The 18986-nt window shown below is 34.6% G+C and overlaps 1 protein-coding gene across 1 annotated transcript in view; it reads left to right on the forward strand.

Moving 5' to 3' along the window:
• The window catches only part of ADGRV1 (adhesion G protein-coupled receptor V1), a 76229-nt gene that overhangs the window by 46922 nt on the left and 10321 nt on the right, over nucleotides 1-18986 (forward strand). The window contains exons 7-13 of the mRNA XM_049648893.1: nucleotides 2015-2580; nucleotides 3127-3403; nucleotides 4039-4368; nucleotides 11159-11335; nucleotides 13465-13688; nucleotides 17832-17958; nucleotides 18056-18241. Of these exons, the coding sequence (XP_049504850.1) occupies nucleotides 2015-2580; nucleotides 3127-3403; nucleotides 4039-4368; nucleotides 11159-11335; nucleotides 13465-13688; nucleotides 17832-17958; nucleotides 18056-18241 (1887 nt within the window). The remainder of the gene's footprint in view (nucleotides 1-2014; nucleotides 2581-3126; nucleotides 3404-4038; nucleotides 4369-11158; nucleotides 11336-13464; nucleotides 13689-17831; nucleotides 17959-18055; nucleotides 18242-18986) is intronic.

Here is an 18986-nt window from a genome sequence, read left to right on the forward strand (position 1 = left end):
TAGACATGTTAGAACATTATGTCAAGCATTAAATTGTGTTCAGTATTTGAAATTATTCAAGAACTTAGTCCTATGTAAAGCTAGTGTATTGTACTAACTAGTTAGTGTATACTTTAGCTATAAATAGCCATTTTGGTGGATATCTGGTAAATATTTACCTTATTTATTTCACAATTGTGTATATAAAAGCTGATGAACCTGAATATAACTGCCAACCACACGTAATACAGTAACTTAAGTATTTGGTAAACCTTGATGATTGTTTTTTGTTAGTGATTGCAGTTTTGAGTAGGTATAGTCCTACCTACCCAGCATAAGTATTTTACTATAAAAGCAAAGAAAATTCTACTGTAATTGATATCCTTTTGTTTAGATATTTTAATTAAAAACTTTTTTTAATTAAAAAAAATTTTAAAATATTTATTTAGACACAGAGAGAGACAGAGCACGAGAGAGGGAGACAGAATCCGAAGCAGGCTCCAGGCTCTGGACGTGGGGTTCAAACCCACAAACTGTGAGATCATAACCTGAGCCAAAGTCGGACACTTAACCGACTGAGCCACCCAGGCACCCCTTGTTTGGATATTTTAAATGTTCACATTCATGGGAAAGCTTTAGTTATTTTTACATTTCACATTGAAGCTACCAAGGATTGAGATAAATGAGATAGCTAACTTAACTAGGGAGAGAATTGATTTTGAACAATAATGTGCAAGGATATCTCCGTGAGCTAAATGAGAGAAAACATAACTTTTACACTTGATCTTAGCCAAAAAGCTGAGACACGATTGAGAAAACATAACTTTTAATGAAACAATGTTAGTATTGTCAGAAAAAAGTAGAATAGCTTGGAATTTATAACCATGCTTCTACTTTCCAAAAAAAAAAATCAAGAAACCAAATCACAACAAATCCTAAGAGTATAAAAACAAATGAATTAGAAGATATTATTAGAAACTCTCTCCTTGAAAAAAGTGAAGTGGTATTAGCATTGATAACTCTAGTTGATCTGGTTATGTAAACTAATAAAAACCTTTGGTTTTTAGATCCTTGGAAAGGTTATAATTTAGGGCAATGATTAATTATACATTTTAACTATAAACCTAAAAGATCATCTTCTGAGGATAATGTACATCATGGTACCTACAGTTAATAAAACAGTGTTGTGTGTTTGAAAGTTGCTGAGAGTAGATCGTAAGTGTTCAGCCACGCGTCTATAAGAGTCAACTATGTGAGGTGATGGATGTGTTAATTCTCTGGATCTTGGCAATCATTCAAATATGTGTATGTATATCAAACCATCATGTAGAATTTATAGAAAAAGCTCAAGCAGTATACTAAGAAGAAATCCCTAAGATTTCTGTGCAGTTGCAAAAAAAAGTTTCACCTTAACCAGGTGAACATTTGCATGATAGTGACTCTTAGAACTTGTTCTCCAGAGAGGCATGATGTGTATTTTGGAAATCATGATTGGTTCGTACATTTACCTCTTGAATTAGAAACCATTTAGAGAGAAACAAGAATAATTCACATGGTTGAAAACTAACCATTTGTATGTGATGTTTAATGTAGTTTTCCAGATTCTTAGATATTATATATCTATAATATTATTCCAGCTTCTTAGATATTCTTATATTTATTATTAGATTACCACAATGCTGCTTTTGATTCTACTAATCTGATAAAACTAGTAAAATTTTATGTCCAGTTTTACTGTCATATCATTAGCATTATGTAGAGATTGGTCAAAGTTAAAGACATATACCTATACTTTAATACTTGTCCAGACAATTGCTTTATGAACTTTTCTTTACCTATCTAAAATATATTATTTAACTTAGGAAAATATTTTAATATATAGCTATTAAACAGACTTCTTCTCTGTTTCCTCCCTCCAGTTAAAATATTTCTGTTTCTATGTTTGTATTGAAACATAGTGACTTTGTATACTTTGGTTTCTTTGCAGATGTTTTGGCTATTGATATTTTTGCTCCTGTTTATATTTATTTGACAGGTACCAGAAAATGATGAAATATTTTTGATTCAACTGAAAAGTGTAGAAGGAGGAGCTGAGATCAACATCTCTAGGAGCTCAGTTGAGATAATCATTAAGAAAAATGATAGTCCCGTGAGATTCATTCAAAGTGTTTATTTGGTACCCGAGGAAGATCACATACTCATAATTCCAGTGGTTCGTGGGAAAGATGACAGTGGGAATCTGATTGGATCTGATGAATATGAAGTTTCAATCAGTTATGTTGTTATAACCGGGAATTCAACAGCACATGCCCAGCAGAACTTAGATTTCATTGATCTTCAGCCAACCACAACTATTGTTTTTCCACCTTTTATTCATGAATCACACCTAAAATTTCACATAGTTGATGACACCATTCCAGAGATTGCTGAATCATTTCATGTTGTATTATTAAAAGATACCTTGCAGGGAGATGCTGTGCTCTTAGGCCCTTCTACTGTGCAAGTCACAATTAAGCCAAATGACAAACCTTATGGAGTCCTCTCATTCAACAGTATCTTGTTTGAAAGGACAGTGGTAATTGATGAAGATACAACATCAAGGTATGGTTGATTTTAAACCTTGCTACACTTATTTTATTTTTTAAATGTTTTTAATTTTTGAAAGGTAGGGGGGAAGGGCATAGAGCAAGAGGGACAGAAGATCTGAAGTGGGTTTTGTGCTGACAGCAGACAGCCTGATGTGGGGATCGAACCCATTAACTGTGAGATCATGACCAGAGCTGGAATCAGATGCTTAACTGACGTAGGCGCCCCTATTTTATTATTTTAAAATAATACGTTATTTGAATATATTAATCCAAGATTTAGTATTTGTGGTGTTGGACATAGTGCCAAACTGTGCCATTTCTTCACCATGGTTTTGCTGTTTTTTTCTTCTTATTTTCAGAGTAATTTAAATATACAAGTGAATTCACATTATGATAAATTCCGAGGACACATCTACATATCTACCCCCTCATATTAAAAACATTCATTCTTTGTGATATGGATTCTGCTTTTACTAATATCTGATGGCCAGTTTGACACTGAAAAACCTAGCTAAGGGAAACATAGTATAATATGTGACCTTATATATTTCTTTTAAAACTCTAGATTTGAAGACATTACAGTGGTTAGGAATGGTGGCACCCATGGGAATATTTCTGTGAACTGGGAATTGACACGGAATAGCAGTGATGCTTCACCGGTAATAGCAGATATCAGACCAAGTTCCGGAGTTCTCCATTTTGCACAAGGGCAGATGTTGGCATCAATTCCTCTTACTATCATTAATGATGATTTTCCGGAAGAGGCAGAAGCTTATCTACTTCGGATTCTGCCTCATACTATAAGAGGAGGTGCAGAAGTGAGCGAACCAGCAGAGGTAGATCACTTGTTATGTTTTACTTCTGTGAATATTTCTGTGTTACAGAGGAGCCAAAGAATTTGGTCACACAAATCACTTTTATGCTTAGTTTGATGCGCAAATCACTTTTATGTTTAGCTTGATACAACAGGAGAAACACTGGTTTTGGAAATGACATTTGTTTCTTTTGCTCAAGATTGTCTCTTCTGTAAATAAGAAGTTCACTCTTCAAAAAGATCCTATGAACAGTACATTAGTAAGGTCGTCAAATCTATTTTTTAAAATTCTTTTTAATGTTTATTTATTTTTGAGAGAGACAAATTGTGAGTGGGAGAGGGGCAGAGAGAGAGGGAGACACAGAATCTGAAGCAGACTCCAGGCTCTGAGCTGTCAGCACAGAGCCCAATGTGGGGCTCAAACTCAACAAACCATGAGATAATGACTTGAGCTGAAGTCAGACTTTTAACCGACTGAACCACCCAGGTGCCCCTCATATCTGTTTTTGATTCATATTTTACTCTGTTACATATAAAAAGTGACCATCTTTAAACATGATCTGTAAATAAATACTAAAAATCAGAATAGCCTAGAAAATAGTTTGGTATTGTCAGACGTGAGAATTCTGTACTTTAATATTTTATTTTTATCTGCAGCTTTTGTTCTACATTCAGGATAGTGATGATGTTTATGGCCTAATAATATTTTTTCCTATGGAACACCAGAAGATTGAAAGCAGCCCGGGTGAACGATATTTATCCCTGAGTTTTACAAGACTAGGAGGAACCAAAGGAGATGTGAACATGTTTTATTCTGCACTTTATATTCCTGCTGGAGCTGTAGACCCTTTGCGAGCAAAAGATGGCATCTTAAATACATCCAGGAGAAATAACCTCATTTTTCCAGAGCAGAAAACCCAAGTTACTACAAAATTACCAATAAGAAATGATGCATTCCTTCAAAATGGGGCCCACTTTCTAGTAAAGGTATTTTAATGATTAGAACAGTTTAAACTTTGGCTAACCTGCACGTGTACTTGTCTCTGTGAGAGAGTTAACTGAACATTATCTTGCCCTTATTTATGGTTGAGATTCTACCATTGGTTACTAAATTTTGTTGAGGGGGTCCAAAGAGAGACTGTGTCTGTTCCCAAGCCATATAAAGAATGAATACAACAAGGATCCTACTAAAGTTAATATTGTAATCAAGTGATAATAAAAATACACCAACTTGAAATGCAGGTCAGAATATAATGGGTGACACAATGGAGTAGCACAGATTGTTTAATGAAGAAGGGCCAGGGAGTGGGGAGATAGAGTGAGAGATCTGCCATTCTTTGGAGTTGATTTGGGCTAATGTGACATAGGAATGGGATTTGTAGGATAAATACTGTTTTTCATGATGGCTGCTGCAGGGAAGGCATTCCAGAAATAAAAAAGCAATATGAGAAAAATTGTGTAGATATTTTTAAATAATATACTGAAATCTGATTCTTTTGTCTATTAACTATAGATACGATCTCTGGCTTTTCATCTCTTTAATAATAAGAAGTTAGGGCCCCATAACATATTCTTCCATGTTGTGTTTTTTTTAATTTCTTTTATTAGCCAAAATAGTATTTTATTGCCAAAATTTTATTTATTTATTTTAATGTTTAGTTTTGAGAGAGAGAGACAGGCAGACAGAGCACGAGCCGGGGAGGAGCAGAGAGAGTGACAGAATTTGAAGCAGGCTCCAGGCTTTGAGCTGTCAGCACAGAGCCTGATGTGGGGCTCGAACTCCCGAACTGCAAGATCATGACCTTCACTCAAGTTGGATGTTTAACTGACTGAGCCACCCAGGCGCCCCTTATTGCCAAAATTTAAAAAATCTGCACTCATTTTTGATACTGTGGCTCATTTTCCATGCATTTGGTTTTGGTTGCATCTGAAAATTAGCAATAAAATTGGTGCTTATCAAATTTTGGTTATGTAAATAAATTTAATACAGAATTAGATAGTATGAATGGATGGATAAAGAGTTTATAATCCTGTGTCACCACACATTTTGCTAACCGAAATATGTATCAAATGAAACAGCATATTCCATTAATTTTTTTTGAATCATGCACATTTAAACTGGTTTCATATTTTTGCCTAGAGTTTGTTTTGTGGTTTATTGTTGCTTTCTCTGGTATTTGTAATTGCTGACTTTCTATATGCCATCCTTACCATGTTATAGCTTCCAGTTGTCTTATATGTTGGATGGTGAGATTAGCCATATTAACTGCTTTTTACGCTTGCTTCACACCTGCTACTTGGGATGGGTTTTACCGAGCTCCTGAATTTTCCTGAACTCTTGCCTTTTTCTTCTTGAATTGTGTTTTAGTTTTGTTGTAGTATATCTTCCTCAAATACATGTGCACAAAAGGAATGTGCAAGGTAAACTTTTGAGTCTTTGAGCAGCTGAAAACAAAATCTCAAACTCACATTGCTAATTTGGCTTGGTAGAAATTTTTAGATTAAAATAATTTTTTCTTCAGCACTCAGAAAGTATTGTCTTTTAGCTTCCACAGTTGTTGATGAGAAATTTGAGGGGAAAGACGTTATTTACCTTTTTAGGTAACTTGCTCATTATCTCCGAAGGCTTTTTTAAATGTTTTTGGTGTTCTGAATTCTGCAGGGTTGTGTCCCACCTGGCTTATTAGCATTTGGTGGGATAACTCTTTTATTCTGAAGACTTTTGTCTTTTTTTTTTTTTAAGCTGGGCCACTGCTCATGCTTGTCCCATTTGTGTATTTCTTTTTAAAATTAGGGGTGCCTGGGTGGCTCAGTTGGTTAAGCGTCCGACTCCAGCTCAGGTCACGATCTCATGGTCTGTGAGTTCGAGCCCTGCATCAGGCTCTGGGCTGATGGCTCAGAGCCTGGAGCCTGCTTCCGATTCTGTGTCTGCCTCTCTCTCTGCCCCTCCCCAGTTCATGCTCTGTCTCTCTCTGTCCCAAAAATAAATAAAAGTTAAAAAAAATTAAAAAAAATAAAATAAAATAATTATTTTTTATTTTAGAGAGAGAGAGAATGCATGTGAGCAGGGGAGAGGGGCACACGGAGAGAGAGAGAATCTTAAGCAGGCTACACGCTCAGTGCATAGCCCATTTTGGGGCTTGATCCCAGGACCCTAGGATCATGACCTGAGCTGAAACCAAGAGTCAGACACTCCTCCAACTAAGTCAGCCAAGCACCCCATTGTTTGCGTATTTCTTGAGGATTCCTAGTGGAGGGGTCTAGGTTACCTGTTATGGAGATATATGATTTATCAGTATATAGAGGATGCCTCTTTGTAATATGTGTACCCAGAGGGAGACCTTTTGGCACTATTCCCAGAAATTTTGTCACTAGTGGTATGAGAGTCTGCCTGTTTATCTGTATTATTATTATTATTATTATTATTATTATTATTTTATGTCCCCTCAAAATGGGGTATTTATGATGTGGTGCATACTTCTGTCTATGAGGATAACGCATTCTTCGGAGCATCCATGAATTTCTCTTGGAGTGATGGGTGAAGAGAACATGGCCTTATATACAGTTGTATCTGCCTCCCCTTGGCTTGTGGGATGCTTTTGTGATATGACTGGCCAGATTGCGGGGAGGGGTCTGGATCTGTGAAGTGGATTGAGTGCATGGTTGAGCCTGTGGCCCTGGCCCTGTTGAACAAGAAGTTAAAGTGACAAGAATGCAGTCACTAAAACACATTTAGAGATACATTTAGAAAGCTGTGAGTTTGGCCTTATAAAAAATGTCACAACTTTTTTTTTTTAATATTTTTTTTAACGTTTATTTATTTTTGAGACAGAGAGAGACAGAGCATGAATGGGGGAGGGTCAGAGAAAGGGAGACACAGAATCCGAAACAGGCTCCAGGCTCTGAGCTGTGAGCACAGAGCCCGACGTGGGGCTCAAACTCACAGACCGTGAGATCATGACCTGAGCCGAAGTCGGCCGCTTAACCAACTGAGCCACCCAGGCGCCCCAGTCACAACTTTTTAAAATTGGTCCTAATAAATTGAAAATACATACTGACTTCACCAGCTTGCGCTTAGGGCAGTATTTTCCCAAGTCAGGAGTTTTCAAGAGTCTCTGGGCGATAATAACCTCTCAAGAAGAATTTCATAATTTAATGGAGTTTTTTTTTTCACTTTTGGGGTGAACTCTGTCCTTTGCCTTCTCTGCTGTTGTTGTCTGGATTCAGAGCTTTCTTATTAATAGACATTGTCTTAGGCTTCTGTAAAGAATACCATAGACTAGGTGGCTTAAACAGCAGACATTTATTTTAAATAAATGTCTCCCAGTATTGGAGTCTGGGAAGTTGGAGATCAGGGTGCTGGGCGTGGTGAGCGTCTGGTGAGAGCACTCTTCCTGGTTTGCAGACTAATAGTGTCTTATTGCTGTGCCCTCACATAGTGGACAGAGAGGAAACAAGCTCCTTGATGTCCCTTCATATAGGGTCATTAATCTCACAAGAACTCTACTCCATGACCCACTGATCTCCCAAAGGTCCCATTTCCAAATGCCATCTCACCAGGGATTAGGTTTTCAATATGTGAATTCTGGGGGAATACAAACATTTAAATTCATAACATATGTTTCAGTGTATGTCAGTATTCAGTTCTCCCTCTGTCTGCCCCCAGTCTTGCACAGGGCACAAATGATACGTGAACCGAATTATTATCCCAAGTGAAATGAGCAGAAGTTTTACACAGTTACTTTTGCTTTCATGGAGGCCTGGTCCTCCTGGCATCATGGTAATAGTGTAGTGGCAGGAGTTGAATTTGGGACGGATGATGCAGTAAAGTTGATCTTGAGTCGTAGACAACTTTTCTGTGCCCTTTTTAGCTTTCTGATTTTTTTCCTCATGCTTCCTCAAAACTAGTTTTTTACTGTGATATAGACCCTATATCTATATAGGGTCTGTGCCAATATTAGTAAGCTTTTAGTCTTTTGAAAATATCCAATATCTCTATCCAAGTACCTGCAGAAAATCTCTGTAAGCAAAAGCTTATTCAGAACGTTCTCTGGATCAGATATTATCCAAGCTATTTTTCATCTTTCCATACGAACATGACAGAATTTCCTTTCTTCATGATACTTGAAAAGTAAGGAAAAGCTTGAAGAAGTGTATAATGTCTGAATTTTGGTGATGCCAGTTTAGAAATCTGTTTACACCACTAATTCCAGACTCAATTCTTTATCTCTTCTGTATTCAGTTAAAAAACAAAGGTCTTACAGCACAGACAGTTAATTTAACACTATAGGGCGAAAGAGACATTATTAGTCACGGACACAATTCCTCAAGGTTCAAAACAGCTGTAGGTTGTGGAAGGCTGGTGGAAATGAGAAGGTTGTATAGTTTGTATAGTACATAATGGATGAGCAACTCAAGAATAGGAGGCATCAGACTCTGTGTGGAAAGTTGAATGAAAGTGAAGAAAGGAGAATCTGAGACATGAGCTCCTCATTCTTCACCAACCCTCTCAGCTGAGTACATTAGTCTGAGATACAACTTTTGGCAGGCTTAGGGTTTGCTAATGTGCTGTCCCAGTTGCAAACCATCTGAAAGCAAAGAACGACTCTTTGTGAATGGGGCAGTTTGATTTAGCAGATGCTTAAGGAACCCAGACAAAAAGGCTTAGAGACTAGGAAATAAGCCTTGGAAAATTAGCATTTTCCTTTGGATCAGTTCATTTCATAGCCTTCTGTATCTTCTTTCTTTGTGTTTTCAAAAATATTATATTTAGAATGAATTCTGTAGCTTTTTTGATAAATGTAAGCTATGACTTTTTTTCCTTCTTTTTAGAAAGTTTTGAAGGAAAAATACATTGAGTTTTTTTTTCTTGATATAAACAGTATTATTAGTTTAGCTCTTTCTGAGCGTATGGGAATGAGATTGTTCATTACAAACACATGCTGACTCACACATGGCCATATATTTTAGAAACATCTTTGCCTTCAAGCAATGCACCTATATTTATATGTGATTCAAATATATAAATTTTATGTGTTTCTTCTTTGTGATATTTTTTAAGATAAATAGTAATTTATATGTGCACATATATAATCCTTTTCTCTAGAAAGAATGACAGTTATGTGGCTTTTACTGTTTACCTTTACATTATATTTATTTTATAAAGTAAATGCAGTATACTAAAGAATTACATGTTCTATTTTACTTGAATTAGTCTACATACCGTATTTGCGGGAGAATTGGTCAATCTGATTTCTTTGTTTTCTTTTACTCAAATGACTTATTTACCAAATATGGAATTTTTCCTATCTTTGTTTTCCTGTATGTGATTTTTAAAACAAAATGTATGACATTTAAAAAAGGCATTTACTTTTGCTCTATAAAATATATATTGTTTATCATAAAATGTGAGGTTGTATGTCGGATCAGAATTAGTCCTGTCCACTTGTGGAAAATCATCTTAAATTGCAAGTCTCTTCTGGTGGTACTTACTCACATCGTTTCCACATTACAAAGCCTAACAGAGGGCTCTATAGAGTGGGTGGTCCATAATGTCTTACTAAGTTCCAAATTGCTTTTCAACTTAAAATCTCTATGATTTTTCCAGTCTTGTAGTGATTGTCTGTTCCTATACTTCTCAAGTGAACACTGCATGGGTTGATCAGCTGAATTTTGGAAAGTTAGAATATTAAGATGTTGAAGGTTTGTAATATACCAAGATTCCTATAGAGCTCATTCTGTGTTGGAGGGATGAGTCGACAAACATTTACTGTGTCTCAGCTGCAGTTTTGGGTCTATGTCATGGCTGGGAAAAGGCTGAGAAGACCACAGACTCACAAGGACTTTGCTGGAAAGTAAAAGTCTGGAGTGCATAAAATGATGAGCAAGAAACATGTGAAATTTATGATAAAGTTCTAAGTTTAGTGAGGTTAATAGTAGAAATTCAGAAAGAGATAGAATAAAGATGACTGTAGATACCAGGAAATCTTCTGGAAAGAGAGGGAGATTTAACTGGTGTTTAAGAGTAGGTACACTTTGGACTTGTGAGATGATGAGAGGCCATTCTAGATGAGAAGAACACCATGAAAGTTATTCTAGTGGCCATGTTCATTAAGTACATACAGGGATAATTTGTGTTATATGTAGGCTGTTTTTCTTTGAACAGAAAGACATGTTAAGTTACATTTGGAGTTCTGAATGATCTTCTGATACTGAATTTTCTCTGTCAGGGAAGGGGGAGTGGGTGACTGATTGGAGGTGTGGTGAGTGGAAGAGAAGAATGAGATATGGGCAACTCTATTTGGCTTTAAAGTCAAGATAGTTGGGTATAAGTGATAAGGAGGTAAAGAAGATGGCAGTGTTGGTGATGTTAGTGGTGACGGGACATGGAACAGAGATACTGATTTCTGTTTTGGACATTCTGTCTATAAGGTGTCTGTGTGACATTTAGATGATGTCCTGTGACAGTTGATTATAAAGATTTAGAATTTGAAGGAGAGATCTAGGGATTTTTAAGGAGAGTGTATGAAATTATAAGATAAAGGGCTTAGGAAGAACCTTGGGGAATAATAACTGAAGAGCAAAAAGAGCCCAAGAAGCCAGTGCAGGAGATTGAAATAGGATGGTGAATGAAAGAGGAGGTGAAATTGCCAAGTTTATTTGTGAACTTTAGCTGTATTTACTTTGGTGCCCCATGCTATTATGACTTTTTTTTTTCAATTTAAAAATTTCTGTTCTTTAAAATTTTTCATTGTGTTTGTTTCTTTGTTTATTATAGTTGGAAACTGTGGAGTTGGTGAACATAATTCCCCCAATCCCACCTATAAGTCCTAGATTTGGGAAAATCCAAAATATTTCTTTAGTGGTTACTCCGGACATTGCAAATGGAGAAATTGGCTTCATTAGCAACCTTCCAATCATTTTGCATGAACCAGAAGATTCTGCTGCTGAAGTGGTAAGTAGGCTTATTCTCATTGATGGGGCCTAATGAGTCTTGAGATAATGCACAGACACTATTTTTTTTTTTTTAGTATTAACATACAAAAGCAACAGATCTTGAAAAGCACCAGCATTTGCAGCAAGTCTTCAATATGTCATTTGATATAAATAACTGATGAGGATGTGATTTTCCATCATCTTTTGCCATATTTGAAAAAATAAAATTAGAATTAATCGCTCATGGCCAGAATTGAGTATTTTGACTTGGCTACTTTTAGATAGTGCTATGACATTTGACAGAGTGATAGCCAAATATATTTTTTTGTTGCCAAGTCATGTGTACCTCAGGTATCCTTGGCCTGTTCCATTTCTTAGCATTCCTTATGCTTGCCTCCTGGGGCAGGACTGGGGTGGCTGCCTTGGGTTCTCTGCTTGGTGATGGAAGTGATGGTGGTAAAGTAGTGGAATGCCAAATCCTAGGAATTTTATATTATATATATATGGGTACATTTTTGTGTATGCGCACACACACAAAAGCATACTCATACATTCAGCACCCCTACCTGCTCCCTACCCTAATTGAATTTTCCTGCCATCTATCCAGGGATGGCTCTAACCTTCAGCTTTACCATTTTCTGAGTCACAGTCTATCCCTGAGACCCTTTCCAAGTCTCTCACACTTCTGTTTGATTTAAAGTAGTTTGGGGTTCAGATCAGAAAAGAAGATAACTGTTTTTGTTATCAAAGCCTCATGTCAAAATGGGGTGTCTGCAACTTCCTTTGTTTGTATATTTCATTCTATAAATAGGCAGAGAAGCTAATTTTTTAAGATGGTTGTGGTTTTTTATATTTTTTCTTAATACTCTGTTTCCTTCTAAAAACTAAAAAAAAAAATAAAAAATTAAAGAGTGGATTGCTTTCTTTCATTCATCTGTCATTGTACCATTTCATATTTTTCCCTTGAGAGAAGTAAGTTTTGAGGGAAAATTTTGGGCTCTATGAACCTGAATTCTTCTCCTTCTGGGAAACAGAAAGGGTGGAAATTTCCCTTGGTTCTGTTTCTCTGTGTTTCATCTGTAGCCCAGGCCACACCCATTCTTCAGGGTGATTAAAAGGCTCAGCCCTCTGTTAATTTTTTTTGTCTTCCCTAAATATCTTATTTTGCTCCCTAGTCTCCAGCCCTGACTATTGCTAGTCAAATTAGCAGAATGGTTAGTGAGGAAAATATCTTCCATTTTTCAAGATGAGATGTATTAAAAAAGCAAAGAACAAAGAAAGTACCTTTTTTAGTGGCTTAAAAAATGGCATATCTACCATCAAGTATTCATTTATATTCTTTATTTGAAAAAACTTTATCATTATCTATAATTTATCCTTTTATTATGTATATTTGAAATATACTACACTTAAAACTACCAAATATAATTTGTTTCAGAATTATTATAATAGGTATCCTTTATTTAGATCCTACAATGGAGAGGCACTCTAATCCTCTCCACAAACTTACAAAATAGGGAAACTCTAGCTTCATTTCACTTGTGGAAATTGAGGTCAGGGAGGTTAAGTAACTTGTCCAGAGTAACCCAGAATTATGATTTGAGTATCTGATTTTGTTTCTACTGCATTTATTGTGTGGGTTAGAAACATTTATTAATGGTATTACTTTGTATTTTTGCCCTCATCATTTTAGGATGCCTCTCACATAATTTTCTAGTTGTACTTACAAAAGCTCATTTTTCAGTTTATATTGTGATATTACGTTAATTCTTTTTTCAGAGAAACTGCAGTGGAAATGTATTCTTCAGGCAGATTGTTCTGTTTTTCATGATTTTTTGACTTTTAAAATATTTTTCTTTTTATTAAGACAAATCCCAGGTTAGGGATACTTTTGGGTGGGAGCAATTTCGTAGATAAACTTGATTAGCAAATACTAATAAGAATTAGCTATATCTATAATTATTTTTATGCTTAAACAGAAGGCTTGTTCAGTTGTATTTTTAATGTCATCTAATAGTTGGCTTCTCTATGCAGAATGCATATATTCATAATTCACATAATAACATGTGCATGCCCTAACTGAAAGCTTATATAATTTGTTAGCATATGTTTCAGAAGAAATTGTTCCATTTTTTTTCTTTGTATAAGGTCTACATTCCCTTACATCGAGATGGAACTGATGGCCAGGCTACTGTCTATTGGAGTTTGAAGCTCTCTGGCTTTAATTCAAAAGCAGTGACCCTGGACGATATAGGTCCCTTTAATGGCTCTGTTGTGTTTTTATCTGGGCAAAGTGACACAACAATCAACATTACGGTCAAAGCTGATGATACACCGGAAATGAATGAGACGGTAACACTTTCTCTAGACAGGTAATAACCCATTTAGTTTATGTTTATTTAGTAACATGTATATGTTATATGTTCAAGGTCTCTGAAATAATTTTTTGTTTTAATTATTTCCTCCATATAAAGTAAAAAGAAAAAACTGAGTGGATAACATTTTGCTACTCTTCTGACGTTTTGTTTTTTGTTGATGGCAACTATGAGTGTTATGACATAGTGAACTTTTACCCTGCTATTCATTATGAGGAAACATTACAGGGAAAATTTATGAAAGGTATCAGATACATCATAAGCATAGCTAATATGTTGCTATATTAAAAAAGTAGGCAGCAACAAATCTAAAATGTTAGGTTAAGCAAACAGCTCTGTTGGCTTCATTTTCAACAGGGGAGAGGATTAGAGCTTTATTTTGAGTGAGTAAAAAGAAAGCGTTAATCTTTATATAATGAAATTCTCTTTTAGCATAGAATGTGAACGCTAAATAGTATTTATATTTTTAGAGAATCAAAAGTACAAATTTAAGAGGTATTCTTCTGTAATAATGAGAATTTACTTAATATTTCTCAGTGGATAATTGGTATTAGGAAAATATTACAGTCTCCTAAAGAGAATTTTTTTAAGCAATTCAAAAAATCTCCAAAAATGAAAAAGAATACTGTATTTAATTGATGTCAGTTAATTAAAAAAAATCAAGATCAATCTTATGTACTGTAACTCCCTATATTAAAGTTGATACATATTAGAGGGGGTTAGTGTGATTGGAGGGCTTTGTAAAATTCATATTTTATAAACAATAAAATTCACAGATAAATTTAATTGGCATTATCTTATATTACATGAATCAGGAGTGAAATAGTAATCATTATTTTATGGAAGCCCTGATCCTCTATATTTTACCATTAGGTTTTTCTTTGTAGGTATTTTGTGTAAACATATTCCATAAACCTGATTAGTAGCTCTTCTTTATTTTTATGTTGAGGAAAAATAAGAATGTATGGAATAAATTTACAGAATGTCTGCTATGCATTTTGTTTTCATAACCGTTTTATGTGTACTTTTTTACGTGAAAAGTAACAAAACAACAACAAAGTGAACAAACAAAAAAGCAAAAACCAAATGCAACACTCACACTGTCCAAATGACTTATGTTTTAAATACGTATTTCACATTAAATCTTATGGAAAGGTATTTCAAATGACTCAAGAAAATCAGTGAAATGTAATGTAAGTGAAAACTGAAAATGATTATTTTTTCACTTACATTCTTTTTCTCTTAGTTAGGTTTGAGTACTTCTTAAATCAATAGACAGTCTTCAAAAATAAACTGAAAGAAAGTGAACAGCAGTTATAAGCCAGACATATAGCAGTTCATAGAAATTGTTAATGAGTTTCCACTTTGGCCAAATGTTTGAAGAATGATTTAAATTTCATCTCTGAAAGTTTATAGTGACTATAATTCCATCAAAATAGTCAATTTTAACTTTATAATATAAACCTTTAATTAAATATAATTTTTATGTGTTTATTTCTCTGTCTCCCATCGGCAAAAACAATACACAAGAAGTACAAATCATGGAGTAGAGAATTTCAGGAATTATTAGTTCCTCTCTTTTCAAATACAGGAAATTATTTCAATTTTATATTAAAATGTTTTAATTCAATTAGCAACTAGTGCTTACTTGTATTAGTTGTGCATGAACAAGAATGAGCAAAGTACCTTTGAGTGTTCTAAGACATATTTAATTAAATAAATATGAGAATAAAATCTTTGATTGGAAATAATATATTTTACCAAAACCATCTCACTTTTGCAAATTTTTAACAAAACTAAAATGAAAGAATGAATGGTAGTAAGTATTATTACGTTATGATATAATAGTGCAACAAAAATAATTAACACTTTATTGTGGTACATTATACACTTTCTCTAAAGTCAAATTCAAATACAAGTTCTCTGTAGTACAGATAAAAGTTGCTCTGGAGTTAAACAGTTTATGATGCTTTCAATATCTTATCAGGTAAAAAATATTTTACTGTTTAGTTTTCCCCAAATCAGAAAAAGAAATTATTTTTCCAATTTATTTCAGAAAACTTTTTGTATATGTGGTGTATAACCCCATTCTTACAATGTTATTTGACTTTAAAAATGAAGCCCTTGTGTTGTGCATGTTGACATGTGTTTTTTGAGGCTGTTTGAAAATGCAATACATTGTAAATTTGAAAGTATTTAGATTTCCTGATACTAAGTTCTTTGTAAGTAATAGTTGTCAAAATTAAAAGATAAACTGCTGTCTTATGGCTTCTTGAATATATTTCTATGCAAATGGGAAAGGTATGTATTTCTTTGCTTATAGAGTTTTAATTTTTTCAAAGAACAGTTGGCTTCAGATCTGAGGACAAAGATTTTTGTTTTTTTAAAAACCTCATTAAAGCTACTAAGTAATTATAAGTCAGGCTGAATGAGATTTGCTCAGCTGCTGCGGTCTGTGAGCATGCACAGTGCTTGGCAGGCCTCCGCGCCTTGGAGCAGGACTGGAAAGGAATGTCTTCAATGGGTGTTGACATGCTGGCTGGCCATGGGGTCATCCTTCCCAAGTGGGAACTGCTGAACCTCTTGCTAGCGTTTGTCAATAGCAAAGAAACCAATGTGCAGAATTCCCATAAAGTGTACATTACTGGCTCATGGGGGAAAAATGAAAGGCTTTCTTTAGCTTTATTTTTACTCTGTCATTCAAATTCCTAGCAGTATTAGTGAGATTTTGGCAAATGGTGTCTCTGTCTCCTTTTTCGTCCCTCCCATACTTCTTTCTGTGTTGACAGGGTAGAAACCAAAAGGTTTGTCGTGTTTTTTGGGTAAGTGTACAAAATAATGACTGGGTTTTTTTTTGTTTTGTTTTGTTTTTTGTTTTTGGTTTTGGTTTTTCAACCTTTTGCTTTTCCACCCATTGTTTTGGACAAGGCTGTGGTTCTGCGTGGTTCTGCATGACCACAGGTCTTGAGAAATTTTGCTTGATGCCTGTGCATGTTTTGTGTGTAGTTTCATTTTCTAATGGTAAGAGGAGCGTGTATGAAATATGGGCAGATTTGTTATGAAAATCATATGACTGCATTAACAATATAACAAATAGCTTTCCTATTATTTGGACTGTCTCTTCTGTGGCCATGAGTATGCTAGGTGTTGGTTGTCCGATATCCAAAAGCTAGAGAAGAATGTTAATTCTGATTCTCTTTTACGTTGGAAGTGAGCTGTCTTTTCTACGTATTAATTGTGGCTTCATTGTAATTTTGAGGTCTGATCATGAGTACTTTTTGGTTTAGCAGACAGTGACATTTGGGAAGGTTTAGAGCAGATTGCAGGATTGAGAATTCTCAGAGTATGCTGGCTTTTAAACCCCCAGAGCCTTGCCTCCCAGTCCCTTTGATCATTCTAATTACACATTGAGCATAAAAACCAGAAATGAAAAAAATAATCTGGTTTTAAATATGTTCTTTTGAGAGATGTATTGGAATTGTTTACCAAGTCATACATCTCAGTTCCATTCTATTCCATATTTTTTGGTGTATGTCCTATATTTTCTTATATAATAACAAAAAATTATGAGGTTGAAATTGAAGTGAATAGAACCATATGAAAGGTCACAAAATATTTCTAAAATCTAATCATAATTTCATTTATTTTTTATCTGTATGGTTTGCTTTAGCCCATGCAGTTACCCAACTTTTATTTAGTTAGTATAATCTAATGTCATGAGTTATTTAAAAAAAAAATTCAAGTGTATGTAAAGTCAAAACAATTTTATTTAAATATATTTTCTAGCTACATGTTACAAATTAAATTTTTCTAAAACTGTGAACAAATTTCTAGATTTGGTACTTTATAAAAATATATTTATTGCCTTTGATTACTGTATTTTTGGTGTACTTAGGCAACATGCGATTTCAGTCAAATATGAAAGATATAAAGAATTCAGAAATAGAAATTCTTCCATAAATGTTACGAGTAAAACTATTTTGATCCTAAGTGATTTTAATACACTTAAATTCAGTTTAACTCCTAGTAACATTCATATTCATTTTCTGAAAGTGTTGTAAATATTGTAAGTCAGGCTACAAAATTGAGAAGTAAGATTATAGGTGGCGGATGCCTTTTTCTCCCCTTTGCCTTTTACAGGGTCAGTGTGGAAAATCAAGTGCTAAAATCTGGATATACTAGCCGTGACCTAATTATTTTGGAAAATGATGATCCTGGGGGAGTTTTTGAATTTTCTCCTACATCTAGAGGACCCTATGTTATAAAAGTAAGTATGAAAGAAACTTCCATCTATTCTGTACTCACAGCTCGAGGAGAACAGTCTTGATGGATTTGAACTTTTGTGGATTTTCATTTTTTTTAAGGAAGGGGAATCTGTAGAGCTCCATATCACCCGATCCAGGGGAGCTCTGGTTAAGCAGTTTCTACACTACCGAGTAGAGCCGAGAGATAGCAATGAATTCTACGGAAACACAGGGGTGCTAGAATTTAAACCTGGGGAACGAGAGATCGTAATCACATTGTTATCAAGATTGGATGGGATACCAGAGGTACAGGATTTTTTTTCTTGTGCTTTTGTGGAAAGCTGATAGTATCTAGTACATTATGAGTGTAGATATTTTGAACATTGACAAGGAGATAGAGGAATGGAAGTGAGCAAGAAAAGATTGAGAAGTATTTATGTTTGGAAAAGAAAAGAAAAACAAGTTTAAAAAGCAAAAGAAGATTCATTCAACTTTGAATTGTATGTTTGTCCTACATAAAGAAATATCAAATGATCTGAAACTTTCAGTGATTGGTTTTCATAAGTTTACTTATGTTAAGCCTTATTGTATGTAACCTGTTTGAACGTGTAATAATATGGGTTTGAAGTGTTTCTGTAAAATCACATTTTTAAAGGAAATAAAGTTAAGTTTTGTATTAATGGAACCACATATTGTTCCAGCATGTTTGCACACCAGTGTGTATGTAGCTTTGAAATTAATTTTATTTTATTTACATGTGCTAGTTTAAATGACTAGATCATCAGTGATATGTCCAAGTCTTCTTACTGTTTCAGTATAGTCTCATGGCTTCTCTTTTCTCTTTTTGGACAATATGTACTTTTATATCTGATGTCTCCCTTACCCGACAGGAGAATGTTAAACAATTGTTTTAGAAATAGTATTAGCTCTTTTGTTTTCTCAGTGAGTGGTATGTTTCTGAAAAATAGGTAGTAGTAGTGTTCCTGATTATCTGTATTTTATTTGCTTTGAAGATTTGAACTTTATATCTTTCCTAATTTGACATGTTCAC

The sequence above is a fragment of the Panthera uncia genome, assembly GCF_023721935.1.
Source record: "Panthera uncia isolate 11264 chromosome A1 unlocalized genomic scaffold, Puncia_PCG_1.0 HiC_scaffold_17, whole genome shotgun sequence".
Classification (NCBI taxonomy): domain Eukaryota; kingdom Metazoa; phylum Chordata; class Mammalia; order Carnivora; family Felidae; genus Panthera; species Panthera uncia.